The 20954-nt window shown below is 39.4% G+C and overlaps 1 protein-coding gene across 4 annotated transcripts; it reads right to left on the bottom strand.

The window, feature by feature from the left end:
• Positions 1 to 389: 389 nt before the first annotated feature.
• LOC124283936 lies at positions 390 to 18695 on the bottom strand. Of its 4 annotated transcripts, none has more exons than XR_006900436.1 (3): positions 18228 to 18694; positions 3141 to 4461; positions 390 to 3031 (listed from the first exon to the last, which is right to left on the bottom strand). XR_006900436.1 is itself a non-coding variant. In XM_046719973.1 (3 exons), the coding sequence occupies exon 3, from the start codon at positions 4454 to 4456 to the stop codon at positions 3800 to 3802; it is 657 nt and encodes a 218-aa protein (XP_046575929.1). In that variant the 5' UTR covers positions 4457 to 4461; positions 16813 to 16938; positions 18228 to 18695; the 3' UTR covers positions 390 to 3799. The 4 variants fall into 4 exon arrangements, 3 of the variants coding, with proteins under 3 accessions (XP_046575929.1, XP_046575931.1, XP_046575928.1); XM_046719973.1 differs by adding an exon at positions 16813 to 16938 and having other exon boundaries at positions 390 to 4461; positions 18228 to 18695; XM_046719975.1 differs by having other exon boundaries at positions 390 to 2615; positions 3835 to 4461.
• Between the last annotated feature and the right edge of the window lie 2259 nt (positions 18696 to 20954).

The following is a 20954-nucleotide window of genomic DNA, read 5'->3' as shown; positions in this document are numbered from 1 at the left end:
ACATGGTACATTGTTACCTGATGACGAAATACATTGGGTTGTCAGACGTCGATCGCTACTCGAAATATAGATCACTGGATTGTGTGGTCCAGACTCGATTGTATACAAACCGCAGTCACATAGCTGGAATACTGCTGAGTGCGGCTTTATATTGCAATCAAAATCACTGTCTCGTGATATAGTGGGGCGGTGGGGTAGCCTAGTGGTTAAAGCGTTGGCTCGTCACGCCGAAGACCCGGGTTCGAATCCCCACATGGGTACTATGTGTGAAGCCCATTTCTGGTGTACCCCGCCGTGATGTTGCTGGAATATTGCTAAAAGCGGCGTAAAACCAAACTCAGTCAGTCAGTCGTGATATAGTTGACTTGGGAAATGAAGAAAGCATTATGTGAACACCGAGATAGATGTCATTTATTACCGACAGCATTATACATGGTAACAGTATATGAGAGGAATGCACACAGGACTTACAGGGTATAAGTACAGAAAGATGCAGCTCTATACAGTGGCTCTGTAACCTTGTGACTCCAGATGGTGCAGTTTAATATGTCAGTACACAGAGTCGCTTAGTAATGTAATGCCCAACCCTTATAAGAATTATGTGTGCTTGTTTGTGTGTGTGTGTTTATCATTCATAAGGACAACATTTATCACTCAATGATACATCAGATATATACTGACGGGAAAAAATAAGGGATCGCATGAAATCACAAGTGTTCTTTTACTTTTGTCCAGGTTCCTTCACAAGTTTTGCGATACAAATTTTGTGAAGAAACCAGGGAAAAAAATAAAGGAACACTCGTGTGTTCATGCGATCCCTTATTTTTTTTCCTCAGTTTATAATTAACATACTAATATGAATAGATATACCCCAATGCCCGATGATGACTAAAACTGAAACAAACAAGATGGTAATATATTTGATACAGATATCGAAGCTGTATTTGCAATGTTTCAGAGTAACTCTTCGAGAACGGAGTTTTCGGACAACTGATGGTCACCCGTCAACGGCTGGTATCTGACCCACCTCCATTGACAAGTGGAGGTCCCGTCATAGCCAGTACCTCACCGACATCCACTGACAACTGAAGGCCCTGCGTGACGGCCAGTGGCTGACCCACCTCCAATGACAACTGGAGGCCACTAAGGGTAACCCACGGTACGAAAAATACTGAACTGACACATTGCAGGCAGGGTCAGTAAAAAAAAGGTGATGATTCTCGGATCTTTGATATGCTCGGAAAGATGCTTCATTTAAAAATGTGCAAACTGAGGAGTTCTGGAAGCGCTCGTAAAATCCCAAACACCATCATCAACAACTATACGTTTAGTTCAGTGGTATCATTCATGTTAAAGTATGTGTTACAATAATCCCATGGGAATAATATATCAAATAGAGTAATGCCAAACTACTTAGTTCACCGAAACAGATGAGTATTAGTTGATTAAAGCGGTTTATTGTATAAACAATAAAAAATAATAAGAGATACAGGATAAGATAATATACAGTGTATATTAAAAAAGACAAACCTTTGAAAAATATATAAATATTTAGTCAAAATATATGCTTTGCCTGAAATTACAAGCAGAAGCTAAAAGGAAAGACAGGAGAGCAGCTGAAAGCAGTCAGGTGATTTATAATCCGAATTTTAAGATATGCGTTATAAATTACGTAGTATGAATAGCCATGTATAAATGTGTGTGTGTGTGTGTGAGTGCGCGCACGCGCATTCATGTGAGTTTAAGTATTATACGCTAACTACTTCATTTCGTCACAGAAATGAATGTTCGAACTGAAATCATGGTTAAATGTAGTGGTATTTAAGTATTTAAAAAACGTTGTAGATTAATCAGTCTTCATTATATAAAAGTGTCGGTGGGGTAGACTAGTGATTAAAGCGTCCGCCTTCACGCCGAAGACCCGGGTTCGATTCCCTACTGAATCCCATTTTTGGTGTCCACCGTGATATTGCTGGAATATTGCTAAAAGCGCATAAAACTAAATTAAAGTCATTATATAAATTGATTCCACTGGGCTATAAATGCAAAGAAGCGTAGAACGTTATATGGACGAATCACCGGGAAGCAGTCAGCAAAAGGGTAAGCTTTTCTTACCTTACCAGTAGCACCCACCATTCAGACAGTTTGCATGAAAAAGGCAAGTTTTTTATCGTTGCATATCTCCGCACAGCGGCAATGCAGTCACATGACCCCGGCCTATGAAACATCGAGTCTTGACCAAACAATCCAGTTTCAGTGGACCAGACAATCCAATGACACAATAACCCATATACTCATTTAAAATTGCCATAATATAATTATTTATAATACATGTATTGTTGAACACACGGTACGCCATAAACTACAAAACTGCCATTAGATCAGAGAAAAGCAGATGTGTCTGTATACAATACATTTGTTATAGCACCAAACACTGTCAATAGATTATTCAGTAGGGATATCAACATGTCCCGCTTGTATTGTAATACGCTCTCGTCAAGAGGTGTGGAGACGTTCCTGCTACGTCCACTGTTTAAAGGCAAGATTCTTGAACAGTGTCACTTTGGGACAAAGGCCGAGGTATGTTCCTCAGGGGTCGAAAATACTTCCTCACCCTGCAAGACACGCATAGGTATATTCAGTAATGAAAACGATTCAACCTCAAATATAGTGTCAGTCAAAACAGGTTCTTTCAATGAAGTAAACCTGAAATGACCTATAATATCCCACTTTGCGCGCATGGTTGCCCAATGTGTGGCAGAGCAAATGTAAGTTGTCGAATCTGAACCTTTCGCTTTCGTCATATGACAAACTCTATTCAGTGCATGGCTGCACCATTTGTGTTTGTCCTGACACTAACTAGTGCGGAATGAATTACCCTGGAACAGCCCAGAGTATGAACTCCACATTCCTTACGAAATTATAGTGTTTATGAAGTTTACACTGTTGAGCAGGCCACGACTACTTTTCTAGGCGGGTATAGTACTATACACATTCAGGGTGTATTATCAAGTATCATAACTTCCCATACCTTAACATTGACTTACGACAGTTGTCGCGCTAAGGTTGTGTTGTACAATGATATCATGGTGTTGCTGCACAAAGCGATCTTAGCGCTAAGGTGACCGTAACTCCCATACCTTAACACAGACTTACGACAGTTGTCGCGCTAAGGTTGTGTTGTACAATGATATCATGGTGTTGCTGCACAAAGCGATCTTATCGCTAAAGTGACCGTAACTCCCATACCTTAACATAGACTTACGACAGTTGTCGCGCTAAGGTTGTGTTGTACAATGATATCATGGTGTTGCTACACAAAGCGATCTTAGCGCTAAGGTGACCGTAACTCCCATACCTTAAAATAAAGTTACGACAGTCGTAGCGATAGAATTTGTTTTGTACAATGACACCATGGGATTGTTTGGGAAAGGATAGGACACATGCTCATATATATTAAGTTGAGTAAACGGGGGGAAAATATAAGGTTGAATAGTGTTATTCTGAACAATAAATCATCTTTACATAAATGGTTCTGTGATTGCACTGGCTTCAGAAAACAATGGTAGAATAGCCCATTGTGTAACCATGAAACACACAACAGGATTATTGTGAAACGAGGTCCTGTAGGTAAAATATCTAAAATGAGTATTTCGGGTTATTTGTTGCATATGTAACAACGAGGACACCAGCTGCCTCCAGAGTTTCATTCCTTACAAGATAATATGCTAAATGCTTCATATAAATATTGCATGTACTTGAACACAAGAAGATCGCCAATTCTAAACAAACCCAACAGTCAATCATGTAGTTGGAGTAGGTTTAGATCATCACCTATTCTGTCTTGTCCTTGTGGAAAGTCATCAATGTCCATCGGTTCCTGGTCCATCTGGGAGAGTTGTTCGATGTCGTCTGCTTCTTGAGAAGCTAACCTTTCGTCCTCAGCTGCATTCAAGATCTGCTGAATCTGCCCTTGGCTGGGTACATTGGTTATCTGCCCTTGCCCGGGTATATTGGTTATCTGTTCTTGACTGGGTACATCAGTGATCTGCCCTTCATTAGGTAAATTTGTCATCTGCTGCTGATGATGTTCTCTCGCCCAAAGATTCTTCTTCAACTCAAAGAGATACGACCCATGTCCCTTCGTCCCGCCGAACACAACCACAACGCAGTCTTTATATTTATGGGCGACGAATATTCTGTCTCTGTTAGGCGACGTCCCAACCAACGTCCTGGAGTTGCCCTGGAAACACGTATAGAAGTTGTTATCCATGTGGATCTTTGTGACCGTCCGTGCAGGGTCCAAGATGCTCCTGATCAGAGCCTGGCCCTCCTCCACGGACACCTGAAGGTCCTCCGTCACAGCTAGAGGCTGACCATCCTCAGCCAACACTGCTACTTTCTGTATCTTGTGGGTGGTCGCCAGCATGTGCTTGATGAACTCAGGCCAAGTCATGGTGGCTGAAATGAGAACACGATTGATGACGTCAGTGATCAACATGTAACTTAGGACAGGATTCCACAAATAGAACTGCCACATTAAAAACACGTTCGACTAACACAATTCCAGTGACTCAGGGGTGGATGGGTAGATAGGTATGTAGGTAGGTGGGTATGTAGGTAGGTGAATATATATGTAGGTAGGTAGGTAGGTGTGTGAATAAGTAGGTGTGTGAATATGTAGGTAGGTGGGTATGTAGATAGATGAATATGTAGGTATGTGGATATGTAGGGAGGTGGATAGATAGGTAGGTAAATATGTAGGCAGGTGGGTAGGTAAATATGTTGGTAGATAGGTGTGTATGTAGGTAAATAATACTAAATATGTAGATATGTAGGTATGTAGGTAGGTGGTTATGTAGGTAGGTTATATGTAGGTAAGTATGTATGTAGGTAGGTAGGTGGGTAGGTAGGTTATATGTAGGTAAGTCAGGTGGGTAGGTAGGTAAGTCAGGCAGGTGGGTAGGTAGGTAGGTAGGTTATATGTAGGTAAGTCAATATGTAGGTAGGAAGGTAGGTTATATGTAGGTAAGTCAATATGTAGGTAGGTAGGTAGGTTATATGTAGGAAAGTCAATATGTAGGTAGGTAGATAGGTAGGTTATATGTATGTAAGTCAATATGTAGGTAGTGGTATATCATGAACATTTATGTGTAGGTCATTATTATTCACATTATGTATGTTGTGCACATACGCGTGGAATAGTATTGACGTTATGCATGTGGTGCACGTGGTGTATTCATAACAATATGCGTGTGGTGCACGTGGTATATCATGAACATTAGATTTAAGGTCCACCTGGAATTGTATTATACACGTGGTACATCATTAGTATTATGCGTCTTATACACGTGGTACATCATTAGCATTATGCGTGTGGCGCACGTGGTACATGCATTATGCGTCTTATACACGTGGTACATCATTAGCATTACGCGTGTGGCACACGTGGTACATCATTAGCATTATGCGTCTTATACACGTGGTACTTCATTAGCATTATGCGTCTTATACACGTGGTACATTATTAGTATTATGCGTCTTATACACGTGGTACATCATTAGCATTATGCGTCTTATACACGTGGTATATCATCATCATTAGGCGTGTGATCCACGTGGTGCTAATAATCAGTGTGAATATAATCCTCAAAACCACGTCTTTGAATGGCATTCACAAGTGATACACATAAAAGTGAGAACTTATGATTGTCAGATTCTGTATGAGGACGACCATAACGTTTCATGAATGAGTGCTGGGATGGCGAAGAAATAGTGATAAGATAATAAAGGCGGAAAATATGAAAACATAAAGTTATTCAACGCTGATTTGTGATTAGCAATGGGCAAAAGAAACCACAAGTAACCATTACCACTCATTGGTAATAAGCAAAGATAATAGCCTTCATTGTGCAGTTTGGGAATTTGTGATTTTTACTTTCATCTTTATTCTCGGAGAGTCTCCATATCATCCGTGTGCTTCATGCCGTATATTGAATCTGAGAATTATTCCAGGAATGCATTGAGAGAATGGACTCATTTTCAAACCTAAAGGGTTAAACAGTCTAAGTGGCGTGACCCCCGTTTACAAGGAGTTCGTGGGGCCATGTGATACCTCACAATGGAGGTAACGACACGGAACAGGCGTTTGATTGGTATCACTTGTGTGACCTGAGTCAAAAGGGGTAACTACATCTCTGGCAGCTAGGGTTCACTTGATTAAAGGATAGTTAACTAGCTTCATTCAAGTGGAACTTAGGGATGTATCGGACACAAAACGCAAATGATATGTAGAGTGAGTGAGTTTGGTTTTACGCCGCTTTTAGCAATATTCCAGCACTATAACTGCGAGGGACACCAGAAATGGGCTTCACACATTGAACCCATGTGGGAAATCGAACCCGGGTCTTTAGCGTGACGAGCGAACACTTTAACCACTAGGCTACCCCACCGACCATCGCGATGGTCTAATATATATATATCATGATGCCTAAGACATCGTGATGGTCTAATGTATCCTGATGGCCTAAGGCATCGTGATGGTCTAATGTATCATGATGGCCTAAGACATCGTGATGGTCTAATATATCCTGATGGCCTAAGGCATCGTGATGGTCTAAGGTATCATGATGGTCTAATGTATCATGATGGCCTAAGACATCGTGATGGTCTAATGTATCATGATGGCCTAAGACATCGTGATGGTCTAATATATCCTGATGGCCTAAGGCATCGTGATGGTGGTCATATATATCATGATGGCCTAAGACATTGTGATGGTCTAAAATATCATGATGGCCTAAGACATCGTGATGGTCTAACATATATATCCTGATGGCCTAAGACATCGTGATGGTCTCATGTATCATGATGGCCTAAGACATCGTGATGGTCCTATATATCATGATGGCCTAAGACATCGTGATGGTCTAATATATCATGATGGCCTAAGACATCGTGATGGTCTAATATATCATGATGGCCTAAGACATCATGATGGTCTGATATATCATGATGGCCTAAGACATCGTGATGGTCTAATATATCATGATGGCCTAAGACATCGTGATGGTCTAATATATCATGATGGCCTAAGACACCATGATGGTCTAATATATCCTGATGGCCTAAGACATCATGATGGTCTGATATATCATGATGGCCTAAGACATCATGATGGCCTAAGACATCGTGATGGTCTAATATATCCTGATGGCCTAAGACATCGTGATGATCTAATATATCATATAAGACATCATGACATATGATGATGGTCTAAGACACCGTGATGGTCTATATCCTGATGGCGTAAGACATCATGATGGTCTAATATATCCTGATAGCCTAAGACACGTGATGGTCTGTGATGCTAAGACATCGTGATGGATATATCCTGATGGCCTAAGACATCATGATGGTCTGATATATCATGATGGCCTAAGACATCGTGATGGTCTAATATATCCTGATGGCCTAAGACATCGTGATGGTCTAATATATCATGATGACCTAAGACATCGTGATGGTCTAACATATATATCATGATGACCTAAGACATCGTGATGGTCTAATATATCTAACTAAGATATATATCTAACATATATATCATGGCCTAAGACATCGTGATGGTCTAATATATCCTGATGATGGTCCTAAGGCATCGTGATGGTCTAATATATCATGATGACCTAAGACATCGTGATGGTCTAATACATCGTGATGGTCTAATATATCCTGATGGCCTAAGACATCGTGATGGTCTAATATATCATGATGACCTAAGACATCGTGATGGTCTAATATATCATGATGGCCTAAGACATCGTGATGGTCTAATATATCATGATAGCCTAAGACATCGTGATGGTCATAATAATATATCATGATAGCCTAAGACATCGTGATGGTCTAACATATAAATCATGATGGCCTAAGATATATATCATGATGGCCTAAGACACCATGATGGTCTAATATATCCTGATGGCCTAAGACACCATGATGGTCTAATATATCATGATGGCCTAAGACACCATGATGGTCTAATATATCATGATGGCCTAAGACACCATGATGGGCTTATATATCCTGATAGCCTAAGACACCATGATGGTCTAATATATCATGATGGCCTAAGACATAACCTTTATCGTCGACGTCACTCAGAAGCTATTAACACGATTACCGCACACCAATAGGCATGGGCAACTTAAGTAAATCAGTTGACATGTGCTAACATTGGTGACCCCTGAAGATCAGGGTTAGAATTGGTCTTCAGCAATCCATGCTTGTCGTCAGAGGCAACTAACGGGATCGGGTGGTGAGGTCGCTGACTTGGTTGATACATGCCATAGTATCCCAAATGCGTAGATCGATGCTCGTGATGACAACCACTGGATTGTCTGGTACAGACACATATATTTACAGGCCGCTGTCATATAGCTGGAACACTGCAGAGTGCGGCGTTAAACAACAAGCAAGGCTAACATAGGTCAGACAGGGTTAACTAGGGTTATCCCTTGGTCAACAGGGGTTCGCCTGTTTTTACCCAGCAGAGCTACTGTTTATTGTTAGGGCCAACTCAGGCATGGGCGAGCGACATATGCCATGTTTGTGAAGTGAGTAACACAGCACGGCAAGTGGTCAGTGTAGTAACGATATATGGCTGTCATGGGTTGAGGTCAAGGGGGACGATTCATCCCGCGGTGGTCTCGATCACATCAGTGTTTTTCATTCCAATCACGAGTGTAAATGTTACTAAAATGAGTGCTTACACAAATAAGGTTTGTCGTGTTACACTTCACGTGTGTTGGTAGAGGTTTGTGCAATCAATACTGACCTCTGATTTAAGTAAACACAACTTTGTGTTTTCGTCTGCGTGCGCGTGCGTGTGCGTCGGCACTGACTGTCGGTGTAGCTTTAGATACACTTACGTAATTTCTAAATAATATAATAAATATAAATAAATAAATGAGCATTTTTATAGCGCATTATCCATAGTCATAAGCTCAAAGCGCTGTACATGACAAAGATGAAATGTCAATCTGGATAACAATTTTTGAAGAGATGTGTCTTTAAATGTGCTTTGAAACTCTCCAAAGATGGGCAAGTTCTCATGTCAATAGACAAAGCATTCCAGAGAGTAGCAGCAGAGTTTTTGAAAGAACATCGTCCGAAAACTTTGAGCTTGAACATATGTGTCTGGAGAAGATTCTGTTCAAACAACCGTGAGTTCATTTTAAATAACTTCTTACTTTATTTGATTTTTGCACGCACTATATCTTAAGAATACATATTTCTACAACCAGAGTAAGTACAGACCCGTGCCAGTTATATTCGGACACTTGACGTAACTTCCATAGATTTACATGTTAATTTAGTGTAGCATAAATCATTTTCATGAATTCAATTTTCGTATGATCCAAGTCAAATTTTGCACATTTGTGAGGAATCATCTTACCTACAATCACATAATTTCTGTTTAATATTCTGTTGCCTATTTATCGAATGGCAACAATTTCATCAAGATATGTACAGTGCCGTGAACTCCTTTAACATGGCGGCCTATGGGATTGTGCATTGTGGAACTATAGGTAAGTTGATAAATGTGATGTCATTAGTTAAATAGTGGTCGGAAAATTGAACTGAAATTATGTGCGCAGAGCAGAGATGATTTCAAATTTGCCTGTCAAAATGTACAAAGATCTATCCTCATGAAAATTATTTATGCTACACTGAAATAACATGTAAGTCTATGGAAATGACGTCATTAACTGGCACGGGTCTGTAACACTAATTTACACAGCCCGATGTATCAATATGAGTAAAGAATCACACCGAGATTGGTCACAGTATCAAATGTATGCTATATATAGGTACATAATCACATGACTGTGTCTCGCCCGCGTTCACGTGCTATCAGAATGACGTCACGGATATAGTATACCCATGTAACGACAAAACACATCGGCCAGACTTGTGTCCCTATGATAAACTATAAATAAATATTATTGAAACACATGTCTCTATATATACATATTACAGGGAGAAATGAAACGGGAAGTATCGAAGTATCATGCGAACATACATCAGTGGAAAAATGATTTAAATTATCTTGTTGAATTAACTTATTTTGTTTTATGTCAAATAAAGTCATCGTCATTATCCATAATCTCTTCTCTTTGTGTTTGGATAAGTGCATTGGGACTAGTCCATTAATTAACGAAGGTAACAGTGCGGTTCACTCCCATTTGTCAGACATGCCAATCACTCCCAATTATCTGACAGACCATGAGTAGTGAACCTCAGTGCAACGAACCATAACCTTTGTTATATACAGACAAACTTTATGGATAAAGAACTTCTTTATTCGGTAGATGCGACGTTTCGATACAAATTCTTGTATCGTTGTCAAGCAAGTATGAAGTACTTTGTTGTTTTAACGCGTCTAACTTTTGGGACGTCTAACCTTGGGGAGGACACGGTTCATACTAGTTTATGGTGACGGTTGTGGGTACGGAAATATCACAACATTATTTGGCATGAGAAAAGCACAGAGCTAAAGTAACATGTATTTTAATTATATAAATTAAATTCTTTACATGACACAGTCATACATTATAATATCCTATAAAACATCAACCAGCACGTGAAGATCCGGGTTAGAATTGGTCTTCAGTAATCCATGCTTGTCGTAAGAGGCGACTAACGGGATCGGATGGTCAGGCTCGCTGACTTGGTTGACACATGTCATTGTATCCCAATTGCGTAGATCGATGCTCATGCTGTTGATCACTGGATTGTCTGGTCCAGACTCGATTATTTACAGACCGCCGCCATATAGCTGAGTTCCGCGTAAAACAAAACTCAGTCACTCCCTCTACCACACTGACGTTAACTAACCGTGTATATACGGGTATGTATATTGATAGACACAATACACACCCGTGCTAACCTGTGACTTAAGTGTATAGACGTTATTAAAATGCATGCTGAATTTAGGGCTTACCCGACTGAAGTCAGTGATGTCAATGATGTTTCTACTTTCCAATCGCTATTTCAGAGAACGACAACACCAACGCCTGTCCTTAAATATTCTTAATATGTTTTTGTCAACCTTAGGGTAACTAGGTGACTTACCGTTATGGCTGAACGGCTATATGGGTATCGTCCAACCTCCTGTTCAATGGTGTGTTTTGAAGGGTAAACTATTACAGCTTGTAACTCGTACTATTCGTTGGGATGGTGACTTGGTGACAATGCTACAATAGAAATCTATAATAAACCTTACATAGACTACCTCCTAAAGGCGTCTTGTATACCCCAGAAGAATACTAGGTCTAGTGGTACGAAGCGATAACCCCAATGCATACTTTTTCCAATGTTATACAAAACGAGTTGCGATCGACGGTGTTTGACAAGGCACAAGTAAAGGACGCTTGAGAGTGAGTTTAGTTTTACGCCGCTTTTAGCAATATTCCAGCAATATCACGGCGGGGTCACCAGAACTGGGATTCAGACATTGTACCCATGGGAGAATGGAACCCCGGTTCGGCGTGACGAGCAAACGCTTTAATCACTAGGCTACCCCCACCGCCCCGACGCTTGCAGAACGGATCTTATTCAGTGTGGTAGGAATGGTATTCAAGAGTGACGTTAATAGGTTAAAGATACATGTCGCGGACGCCCATATTGAATAGATTATCATCACAATATGTACCAATGACTTAATTATATACGTGTAACCAAAAGCATCATTACTGAGAGTATTATTTACATGACAAGAGTCCAACAAAAGACATTTACATCAATACCTAAACTTGCATCGCATTTAGAGTGAGCAAGTATGGGTTTACGCCGCTTTTGGCAATATTCCAGTAGTAAACCACAAACAGGCTTTACATGTTGTGTCGTGGGAGTCGAACCCGAGTCTTCGACTTGGCGAGCAAATGCCTTGACCACTAGGCTACTCCACCAGTGCCTTTCTTTATAGGAAAATAATACACGTGCATCAGTATTTTAGAAATATATGCGGTATATGTTCGCGGACGTGTGGGTACACACAGGCATACAAAAGACTCCTTACGTGTACATATTTCAACATCTAATACCTGTGATTCTAGCATATAATATTACAACATAAGATATTAACTTCGATAATTGGTTTCGTTGTTAACATGAAAAAAGATTTATGAACAGAAAGCGTAGGAAATGTTTCCCATTATTCCAATTGCGTATCTCGTGTTACCCCGAGTAACATAACCAACACGAACATGGGCATATTATCTGCAAGAAATAATAAACGAGCCATATTGTACTTAAGGACATCCAATCACTCACCGAACACGCACGCACACCTCACACATTAATTAGAAATTATACCATGACTTCAGTAAACACTGGATTGTGATTGGTTAATTAAAGTCATTCAGAGGTATATAATCACGTTATACAGGTCTCTGTTTTCCGTGCGCAATCATACATGGTTTACGGTAATGCACTATTTTTGTCTGCCCACTAACATGGCGGGCACCGAACAACCTACCGATGCATCGATAAATTACGGCGATTTTACTGTCGGAAATTACACATATGTCTTTAAAGATGGATTTAGCGATGACGGGCACGACTCACTACTTGCGTAAACCACAGCAATAGGTGTTTATACATACAAAAGTACTTCGAAAGCATGGAAACAAATATTCAGTCGAACAAGATCAAAACATCGTCTGCTTTCCGAATAAAAATTCAGCAAAAACAAATATGTTTACGTTGATTCTATGTTATGTCAGAATAGATCCAGCAATAGACTGCTACAAAATTTCCGTGTTAAATTTATTATCAGCTTTCGTCAACGATATCGCCACTGATCTTGATCCGGTAACGGAGGATGCATTAACATCGAACGCCGAAGAAATTTTAGATTCTAATGCCTTCGGTCCACATAAATAAACAGTTGGGTTATCAATTCAAACAAAATGATATTTTGAAATTTGTACTGTTTCAAATTTAGCGGTAGTAAAACACAATTAGATCTACAGAATCTGCAAACCGTTCTGTTTAGCCCAACATATTTTTTTATCGTTGAAAAAGTTATTTAGCTTAGTCATGATCCCTCTTATCCATTACACTGCTTGATCTAAAGTAGTCTATTAAAGTATAATTAATTACCTTACCGTGTTTATGCCAGAGGTACACCCTCGTGTCCTGATCCATCCTTTCGGAAATATCACCACAAATCTGGCTCTTTGTCAACAGACTCGCGAACATGCCAGCCAATCCGATTCAATTTGAATTCACTACACTTTGAAGCCACTAGGTCACAAAACACTTTCCAAAATGTAGAAAATAATATCCGTAGAATCGAATTTGAGCACAAAGTACACATGAGTGTGTAAGAGTCACCACAGCTGTCGCACGCAGACGTAGAGGTGCGTGAAATCGTCAAGTTGACAGGGCGCAAAAATTCAACAGTAGCTAAATTCGGTACAACACGGACTTCTCGTTACAGCAAAAGCGCCCCTACTCTTAAATTTTGTACCAGTACCAGTAATTAGATATCAAAGACTATCTCAGTCATACAATCAGGTTAACCTTGCGCAAACTGTCAGTGGCTCTCCTGTCGCATCTTTCCAAATGTAAACAATGACTTCGAGAAAAGGTCAAGGCCATGAGGTTGCTGCCACTATTCTGGTGGGGAAAGGGTCTACGGTGGAATTTTCAAATGTGAACCAAGCTTTTGAAACTTATTTGATATATGTTTTCCAACTTATCAGTTAATGATTGGTGATTGATGCATTGAAAACAAAATGTGATTTGTTATTACTGAATCTGGAGTTTGTTAGTCATTGACGGTTTGCCACCAAACACCCCGTTTCGGGCGATACCACTTTGAGATTGGAATGCGAGGCCGCTTCACGTATTGACTCGTAACCAAAGAAAGAGCTCCACCTGAAATTGTTCATAAAATTGTCATGGTAGAATGGAGATAAACCTACTGTGGGAAAATAAGAGGTATATAACGAGAATTATAATAGCTCTAAATTGTTAATTTAAAACCTCACGCTACGCGTTCGGTTTTAAATGAAATTTAGAGCTATTATAATTTCGTTATATACCTCTGATTTTCCCACACAGTAGGTTTATCTCCTAATTATACACCCCAGTCGCGACATATATTTACTGCAGAATATATGAATAATGGTTTCTAGCATTCAACTCACACATAATATCTCTTGATTAATACGTCCGTGGGTCTATTTACCGGATTCGACAAACAGCCCGATATATCATGGTCCCATTTGTGGCATAAATTATTGCACTATTTATAATCTGTATTTTACAATCTCAGTTTGGACATAATAAGACAAAAACCAAAAATTAAAACATATCAAATGTTTTGCCCGTTTCTTAAAATACCGTACACATATGGTAAGATTTATATCAATTATGTGTCTGTGATAGGCATATTCTGAGAGCCCCGCGTTTGGATAAATCTGACTGGATGTATGGGGAGAGTGAGTTTAGTTTTACACCGCACACAGCAATATCCAGCTATATGACGGGGATGTATGGAGAAGTTGACGTACGGATGGGAAGGGATTAGGGCATGGGACTGACGCCTGATAATAAATATAATAAATCAGGTGAAAACAGGAGCGTGGGTGCGATGTTCTTTTATGATTTATGCAACATCGCAATATGTATTTCATAGTTTCAACAGCGTGTGTTTGTGTTGAGACACTGAATTCACATCACTATAAACTGAAATAATTTTGAACGAGACTTTGAATCCCATCACTCTGTCCTTAAACGTTTTTGTAAATACATTATGTTCTCGAGATAGTGTGTTGAACACCAGTATATGATGAAGAACAGTACATTACTGTATGCTGAATACCAGTGTCTGATGAATACAGCCTACTTTACTATACGTGACTGTATGCTGAATACCAGTGTCTGATGAATACAACCTAGTTTACTATACATTATTGAATGCTAAATACCAGTGAATAACGAATAAAGCATAGTATACTATACGTGACTGTATGTTAGATACCAGTGTCTGATGAATACAACATAGTTTACTATACATTACTGTATGCTGAATACCAGTGTCTGATGAATACAACATACATGTAGTTTACTATACGTGACTGTATGCTGAATACCAGTGTCTGATGAGTACAACATAGTATGCTATATGTGACAATGTTGAATACCAGTGTCTGATGAATACAGCATTGTATAGTATACGTGACTGTATGTCGAATACCAGTGTCTGATAAATTCAGCATAGTCTGCTATACGTGACTGTATGCTGACTACAAGTGTATGCTAAATTCAGCATAGTATACTATACGTGACTGAATGCTGAATACCATTGTCTGATTGAATACAGCTTTGTATACTATACTTGACTGTATGCTGAATACCAATGTATGATAAATTCAGCATAGTATACTATACGTGACTGTATTCTGAATACCAGTGTCTGATGAATTCAGCATAGTATGCTATACGTGACTGTATGCTGAATACCAGTGTATGATAAATTCAGCATAGTATACTATACGTGACTGTATTCTGAATACCAGTGTCTGATGAATTCAGCATAGTATACTATACGTGACTGTATGCTGAATACCAGTGTATGATAAATACAGCATAGTATACTATACGTGACTGTATGCCGAATACCAGTGTCTGATGAATTCAGCTTTGTATACTATACGTGACTGAATGCTGAATACCATTGTCTGATTGAATACAGCTTTGTATACTATACTCGACTGTATGCTGAATACCAATGTATGATAAATTCAGCATAGTATACTATACGTGACTGTATTCTGAATACCAGTGTCTGATGAATTCAGCATAGTATGCTATACGTGACTGTATGCTGAATACCAGTGTATGATAAATTCAGCATAGTATACTATACGTGACTGAATGCTGAATACCATTGTCTGATTGAATACAGCTTTGTATACTATACTTGACTGTATGCTGAATACCAATGTATGATAAATTCAGCATAGTATACTATACGTGACTGTATTCTGAATACCAGTGTCTGATGAATTCAGCATAGTATGCTATACGTGACTGTATGCTGAATACCAGTGTATGATAAATTCAGCATAGTATACTATACGTGACTGTATTCTGAATACCAGTGTCTGATGAATTCAGCATAGTATACTATACGTGACTGTATGCTGAATACCAGTGTATGATAAATTCAGCATAGTATACTATACGTAACTGTATGCTGAATACTAGTGTATGATAAATTCAGCATTGTATGCTATACGCGACTGTATGCTGACTACAAATGTATGATAAATTCAGCAAATTATGCTACACGTGACTGTATGCCGAAAACCAGTGTATGATAAATTCAGCATAGTATGCTATAGGTGACTGTATGCTGAATACCAGTGTCTGATGAATACAGCATGGCATACTATACGTGACTGTATGCTGAATACCAGTGTATGATAAATTCAGCATAGTATGCTATAGGTGACTGTATGCTGGATACCAGTGCGTGATGAATACAGCATAGTATACTATACGTGACTGTATGCTGGACACCAGTGCGTAATGAATACAGCATGGCATACTATACGTGACTGTATGCTGGACACCAGTGCGTGATGAATACAGCATGGCATACTATACGTGACTGTATGCTGGACACCAGTGCGTGATGAATACAGCATGGCATACTATACGTGACTGTATGCTGAACACCAGTGCGTGATGAATACAGCATGGCAAACTATACGTGACTGTATCACTTACCTAGCTGAGGAATCTGGCTTTCCGTGCTATAGATAATGCGACGTCACTGCCTGACAGTTCGAGTGTCACTCAGGGGAATGGGAGGCTGCAGCTCCTGTATTGGGACACCGGACAGGACTACTGACCCTAAAGCGGTGACACGAACAACCTACGTTAACCGAGAAGTTGTGCCGATAACTTAACGCACAATAACATATCCTAGATATATGTAGATAGTAGCCTTCATTTGAAGTCACGTACAACGTTTACTGATGAAGACTGGCATCTAGACCAATGTAATATCACACTGTTCACTCGGGGTATCTTGTATATGTGGGTCACCAGTAGAGTTATAATAAAATAAGTATATGCTTAAAAACTGGACAAAAATATCATCAAAACGTTAATATTCCGACAACAGTCACCGAAACAAACTTAAGCCCTAAATACAACTATAGTCTGTTAGCAGTGAAAACGTACCGATGAATTTCACTTTATACACAAGAAAGTAAATCGAATAAAGTGAAATTAAGATTGAGAATCCTCATAATTTTACCTTGCCAACTGAACATTTAAATATAAGAATTTATTAAACTTAGGATAAAAGTTGTTTAACAAACGATCATAGATTCAAATCGTTAATATTGGTTTGTATTACAAGGGTGTATGCACATCAAATGAAACACCGAGAACAAGTAGGGTTGGTCTAAGTTAACGCTCATCACGTACCGCACGTGCATTTATTTCAGTGTTCCAACTACTGCGCGTACCCCCTTGTAATACAAACCAATAATAGTGATTTGAATCTATGATCGTTTGTTAAAACTTAATTTCACTTTATTTGATTTACCTTTTTGTTTAAAGTGAAATTCATCGGTACGTTTTCACTGCAAATAGACTATATGATATCAGTATTAAATTCATCACAACCGAATAGCAAATACTTGTTTGCTTCGCGTGTAGACACCATCAATCATGGGAGTATAATTTCCTTTGTCTGGTAGTTTATATGTCTAAAATTATGCTGGTGAGTTAATTGTTGAATAAATAATTAAATGTCAATATATTAATGCAATACGTGTTGCATTACAATGATGTGCCGTTAAGATTGACATCCAATGATCGAGGAAGGGGGGGGGGGGGGGGGCACAGCGCCTTGAGCATGTTTAGTTGCGTGGATATGTGCGCTATATAAATATCCTATAGTAATAATAATTCTTTTTCTGCATTTTTCACCTTAATCTGTACAACATAATAATAATGTAATTCGTGACAGAACACACACCATTTATCATCATACATTCGAGCCGTATACTTTCTATAACAGAAGACGTAAACACATAAACAACGAGTGTTACAATGATATTGCCTTAGGGAAGTGAGTGTTGTCTCAAGGCTGGCAATTCAGAATATCTATATGTAGAACACGAACTCACCTCTGGTTTGTGTCTTGTAGTAAAACCTGTGTCCGTACCTTAAACTAGGGTCCTCTTTCCAGTGCCCAAACCTTGAAATAATACCGACCTCTTACATCATAGGAAAGGCATTTCAGTGCGAATAAAGGGTATTGTCAGCGTTGCGGTTCGAATGATTCTGTTCTGCATAAGGTGGTTAGTTGAAGCAATGCGGGTAGGGGTTCAGGCAACCGTGAAGTCGTGCACGTAAACAAAGTCAGCCGTCCTAACAGTTAGGCTTGAGTATGACACAGCTGTATGTCTTTGTCCCAGCGGTGTTAATCAGATCACAGATGTTATGAAGGGACAAAGGACAGGTGCATGTCCGTCGGACGCTGGCACCAGACGGTGTGTTCTGCATCCGCACGTGCCACTGATGTCAGTTCTCGCGATATTCAGTTACGATCCCGTACTCGGGCGGGAGGAATGTTGCCTAAAAATAAAACAAGTAGATCGGCATGTTAACCTATTTGTCTCTAGCCGAGATATACATACTGTGTATATGGCGTTCCGAGCGCTGAGAGGAGCACTTGGTGGTTGACTCGGCAACCCGTGTCGTTGTCTCATTGAAATTATGGGCCCTTAAGGGCGAAAGAGGGTTCTTAATAACTGAAGAGATAATTTACTCATAAATACTGTGTCTATGACAAATAGCCCTTACGTAGGAAATAAAGTGCGTTTCCTTTATAGTGAGTGAGTGAGTGAGTTGGGTTTTACGCCGCTTTTAGCAATATTCCAGCAATATCACGGCGGGGGACACCATAAATGGGCTTCACACATTGTGCCCATGTGGGGATTCGAACCCGGGTCGTCAGCGTGACGAGCCGACGCTTTAACCATTAGGCTACGTCGAGATTCAACCTAACAATAGTAACATTAAAACATGATAGAATATCACATGATCCCTTTTTACTGACGTACGTATAAACATACGTTTCTCTGGGATCGAGTGAGAGGTCGTCGAAGGGTCATGGATTACGTTCGAAGTCCTCCTGTTGAGGTGTGAACACAACGAGAGTTTCTGCATGTACTGTTACAAAACAGTTCATTGGTGTGGGGTTGTTCTTTTGTTATTGTTGCTTTTTTTCTAATATTTTTCATATCTTATTTTGGTTGGTTGTTTGATGTTGTGTTTGTTTTGGGTTATTCTGGTGTGTTTTTTTATTTGTTCTTTTTCGATTATTGTTTTTTTGTTTTTTGTTTGGTTTGGTTTGGTTTTTTTTTTGTGTGTGTGTTGTTTTTGTTGGGGTTTTTTGTGTGTGTGTGTGCATGTTAACCTATTTGTCTCTAGCCGAGATATACATACTGTGTATATGGCGTTCCGAGCGCTGAGAGGAACACTTGGTGGTTGACTCGGCAACCCGTGTCGTCTCATTGAAATTATGGGCCCTTAAGGGCGAAAGAGGGTTCTTAATAACTGAAGAGATAATTTACTCATAAATACTGTGTCTATGACAAATAGCCCTTACGTAGGAAATAAAGTGCGTTTCCTTTATAGTGAGTGAGTGAGTGAGTTGGGTTTTACGCCGCTTTTAGCAATATTCCAGCAATATCAAGGCGGGGGACACCATAAATGGGCTTCACACATTGTGCCCATGTGGGGATTCGAACCCGGGTCGTCAGCGTGACGAGCCGACGCTTTAACCATTAGGCTACCCCACCGCCCCGTTTCCTTTATAAATTCAGTGTTATTTATTTAAGAGAAAAGTAACTGGGTTTATTAATTATATTTAACTTTGATATAACTATATTTGATATGATATGTTGAAAAGAGTGATCGCTCTTCAGACTGTTTTGTCTAGACAGACATATGATTTGCTGTCATTCTGATGCACGTTGGGTCATAGATAAAGAGGGCCTGAAATTGTAGCTCCCTTGCAAACCGGAAAGGACAGCAACTAGGCATTTACCACCAAGGGTACATAAACAGCTAGGAAAATTGCTTCTTAAAATTTATAGCATTCAAAATGCACAAACCTATGGGGCCCATATTAGTTCAGTTTAGATTTTGAAACGTCGAGATTCAACCTAACAATAGTAACATTAAAACATGATATAATATCACATGGTCCCTTTTTACTGACGTGCGTATAAACATACGTTTCTCTGGGATCGAGAGAGAGGTCGTCGAAGGGTCATGGATTACGTTCGAAGTCCTCCTGTTGAGGTGTGAACACAACGAGAGTTTGTGCATATATTTTACAAAATCACTTCATTGGTGTGGGGTTGTTCTTTTGTTGTTGCTTTTTTTCTAATATCTTTCATATCTTATTTTGGTTGTTTGTTTGATGTGTTTGTTTGGGGTTATTTTGGTGTGTTTTTCTATTTATTTTTTTCGTTTGTTGTTGATTTTTTATTTTTGCTTTTCGTTTTGTTTTGTTGTGTGTGGGGTTTTGTTTTGTTTGCTGTTGTTGGTTTTTTGTTTGTTTGTTTTTTTTGGGTGGGGGTGGGGGTCCTGTAGGTGTTTTTTTGTCTTGTGTTTTTGTTTTGTTTTTGTTTTTTGTTATTGAGTTTATTTGTTTTTTTGCTGTTGGACGGGTGGGGACAGGTTGCATTATATGTGATCTACTCAAAATGGGCGAGACTAATTGTTCTCTGACGTAGATATAATGATATGTTTGTCATAACCCATGTGACATTGATGACAAGCTTGTCTAAAACACAGGTTAAAGTCAACGCGCACGTGGGAAAGCCTTTGTTTATAAACTG

This window comes from Haliotis rubra, unplaced genomic scaffold, assembly GCF_003918875.1.
Source record: "Haliotis rubra isolate DU_JTF1 unplaced genomic scaffold, ASM391887v1 Scf325, whole genome shotgun sequence".
Taxonomy (NCBI): Eukaryota; Metazoa; Mollusca; class Gastropoda; order Lepetellida; family Haliotidae; genus Haliotis; species Haliotis rubra.
The sequence above is the reverse complement of the archived record's forward strand: the minus strand, read 5'-3'. Positions and strand labels throughout refer to the sequence as shown.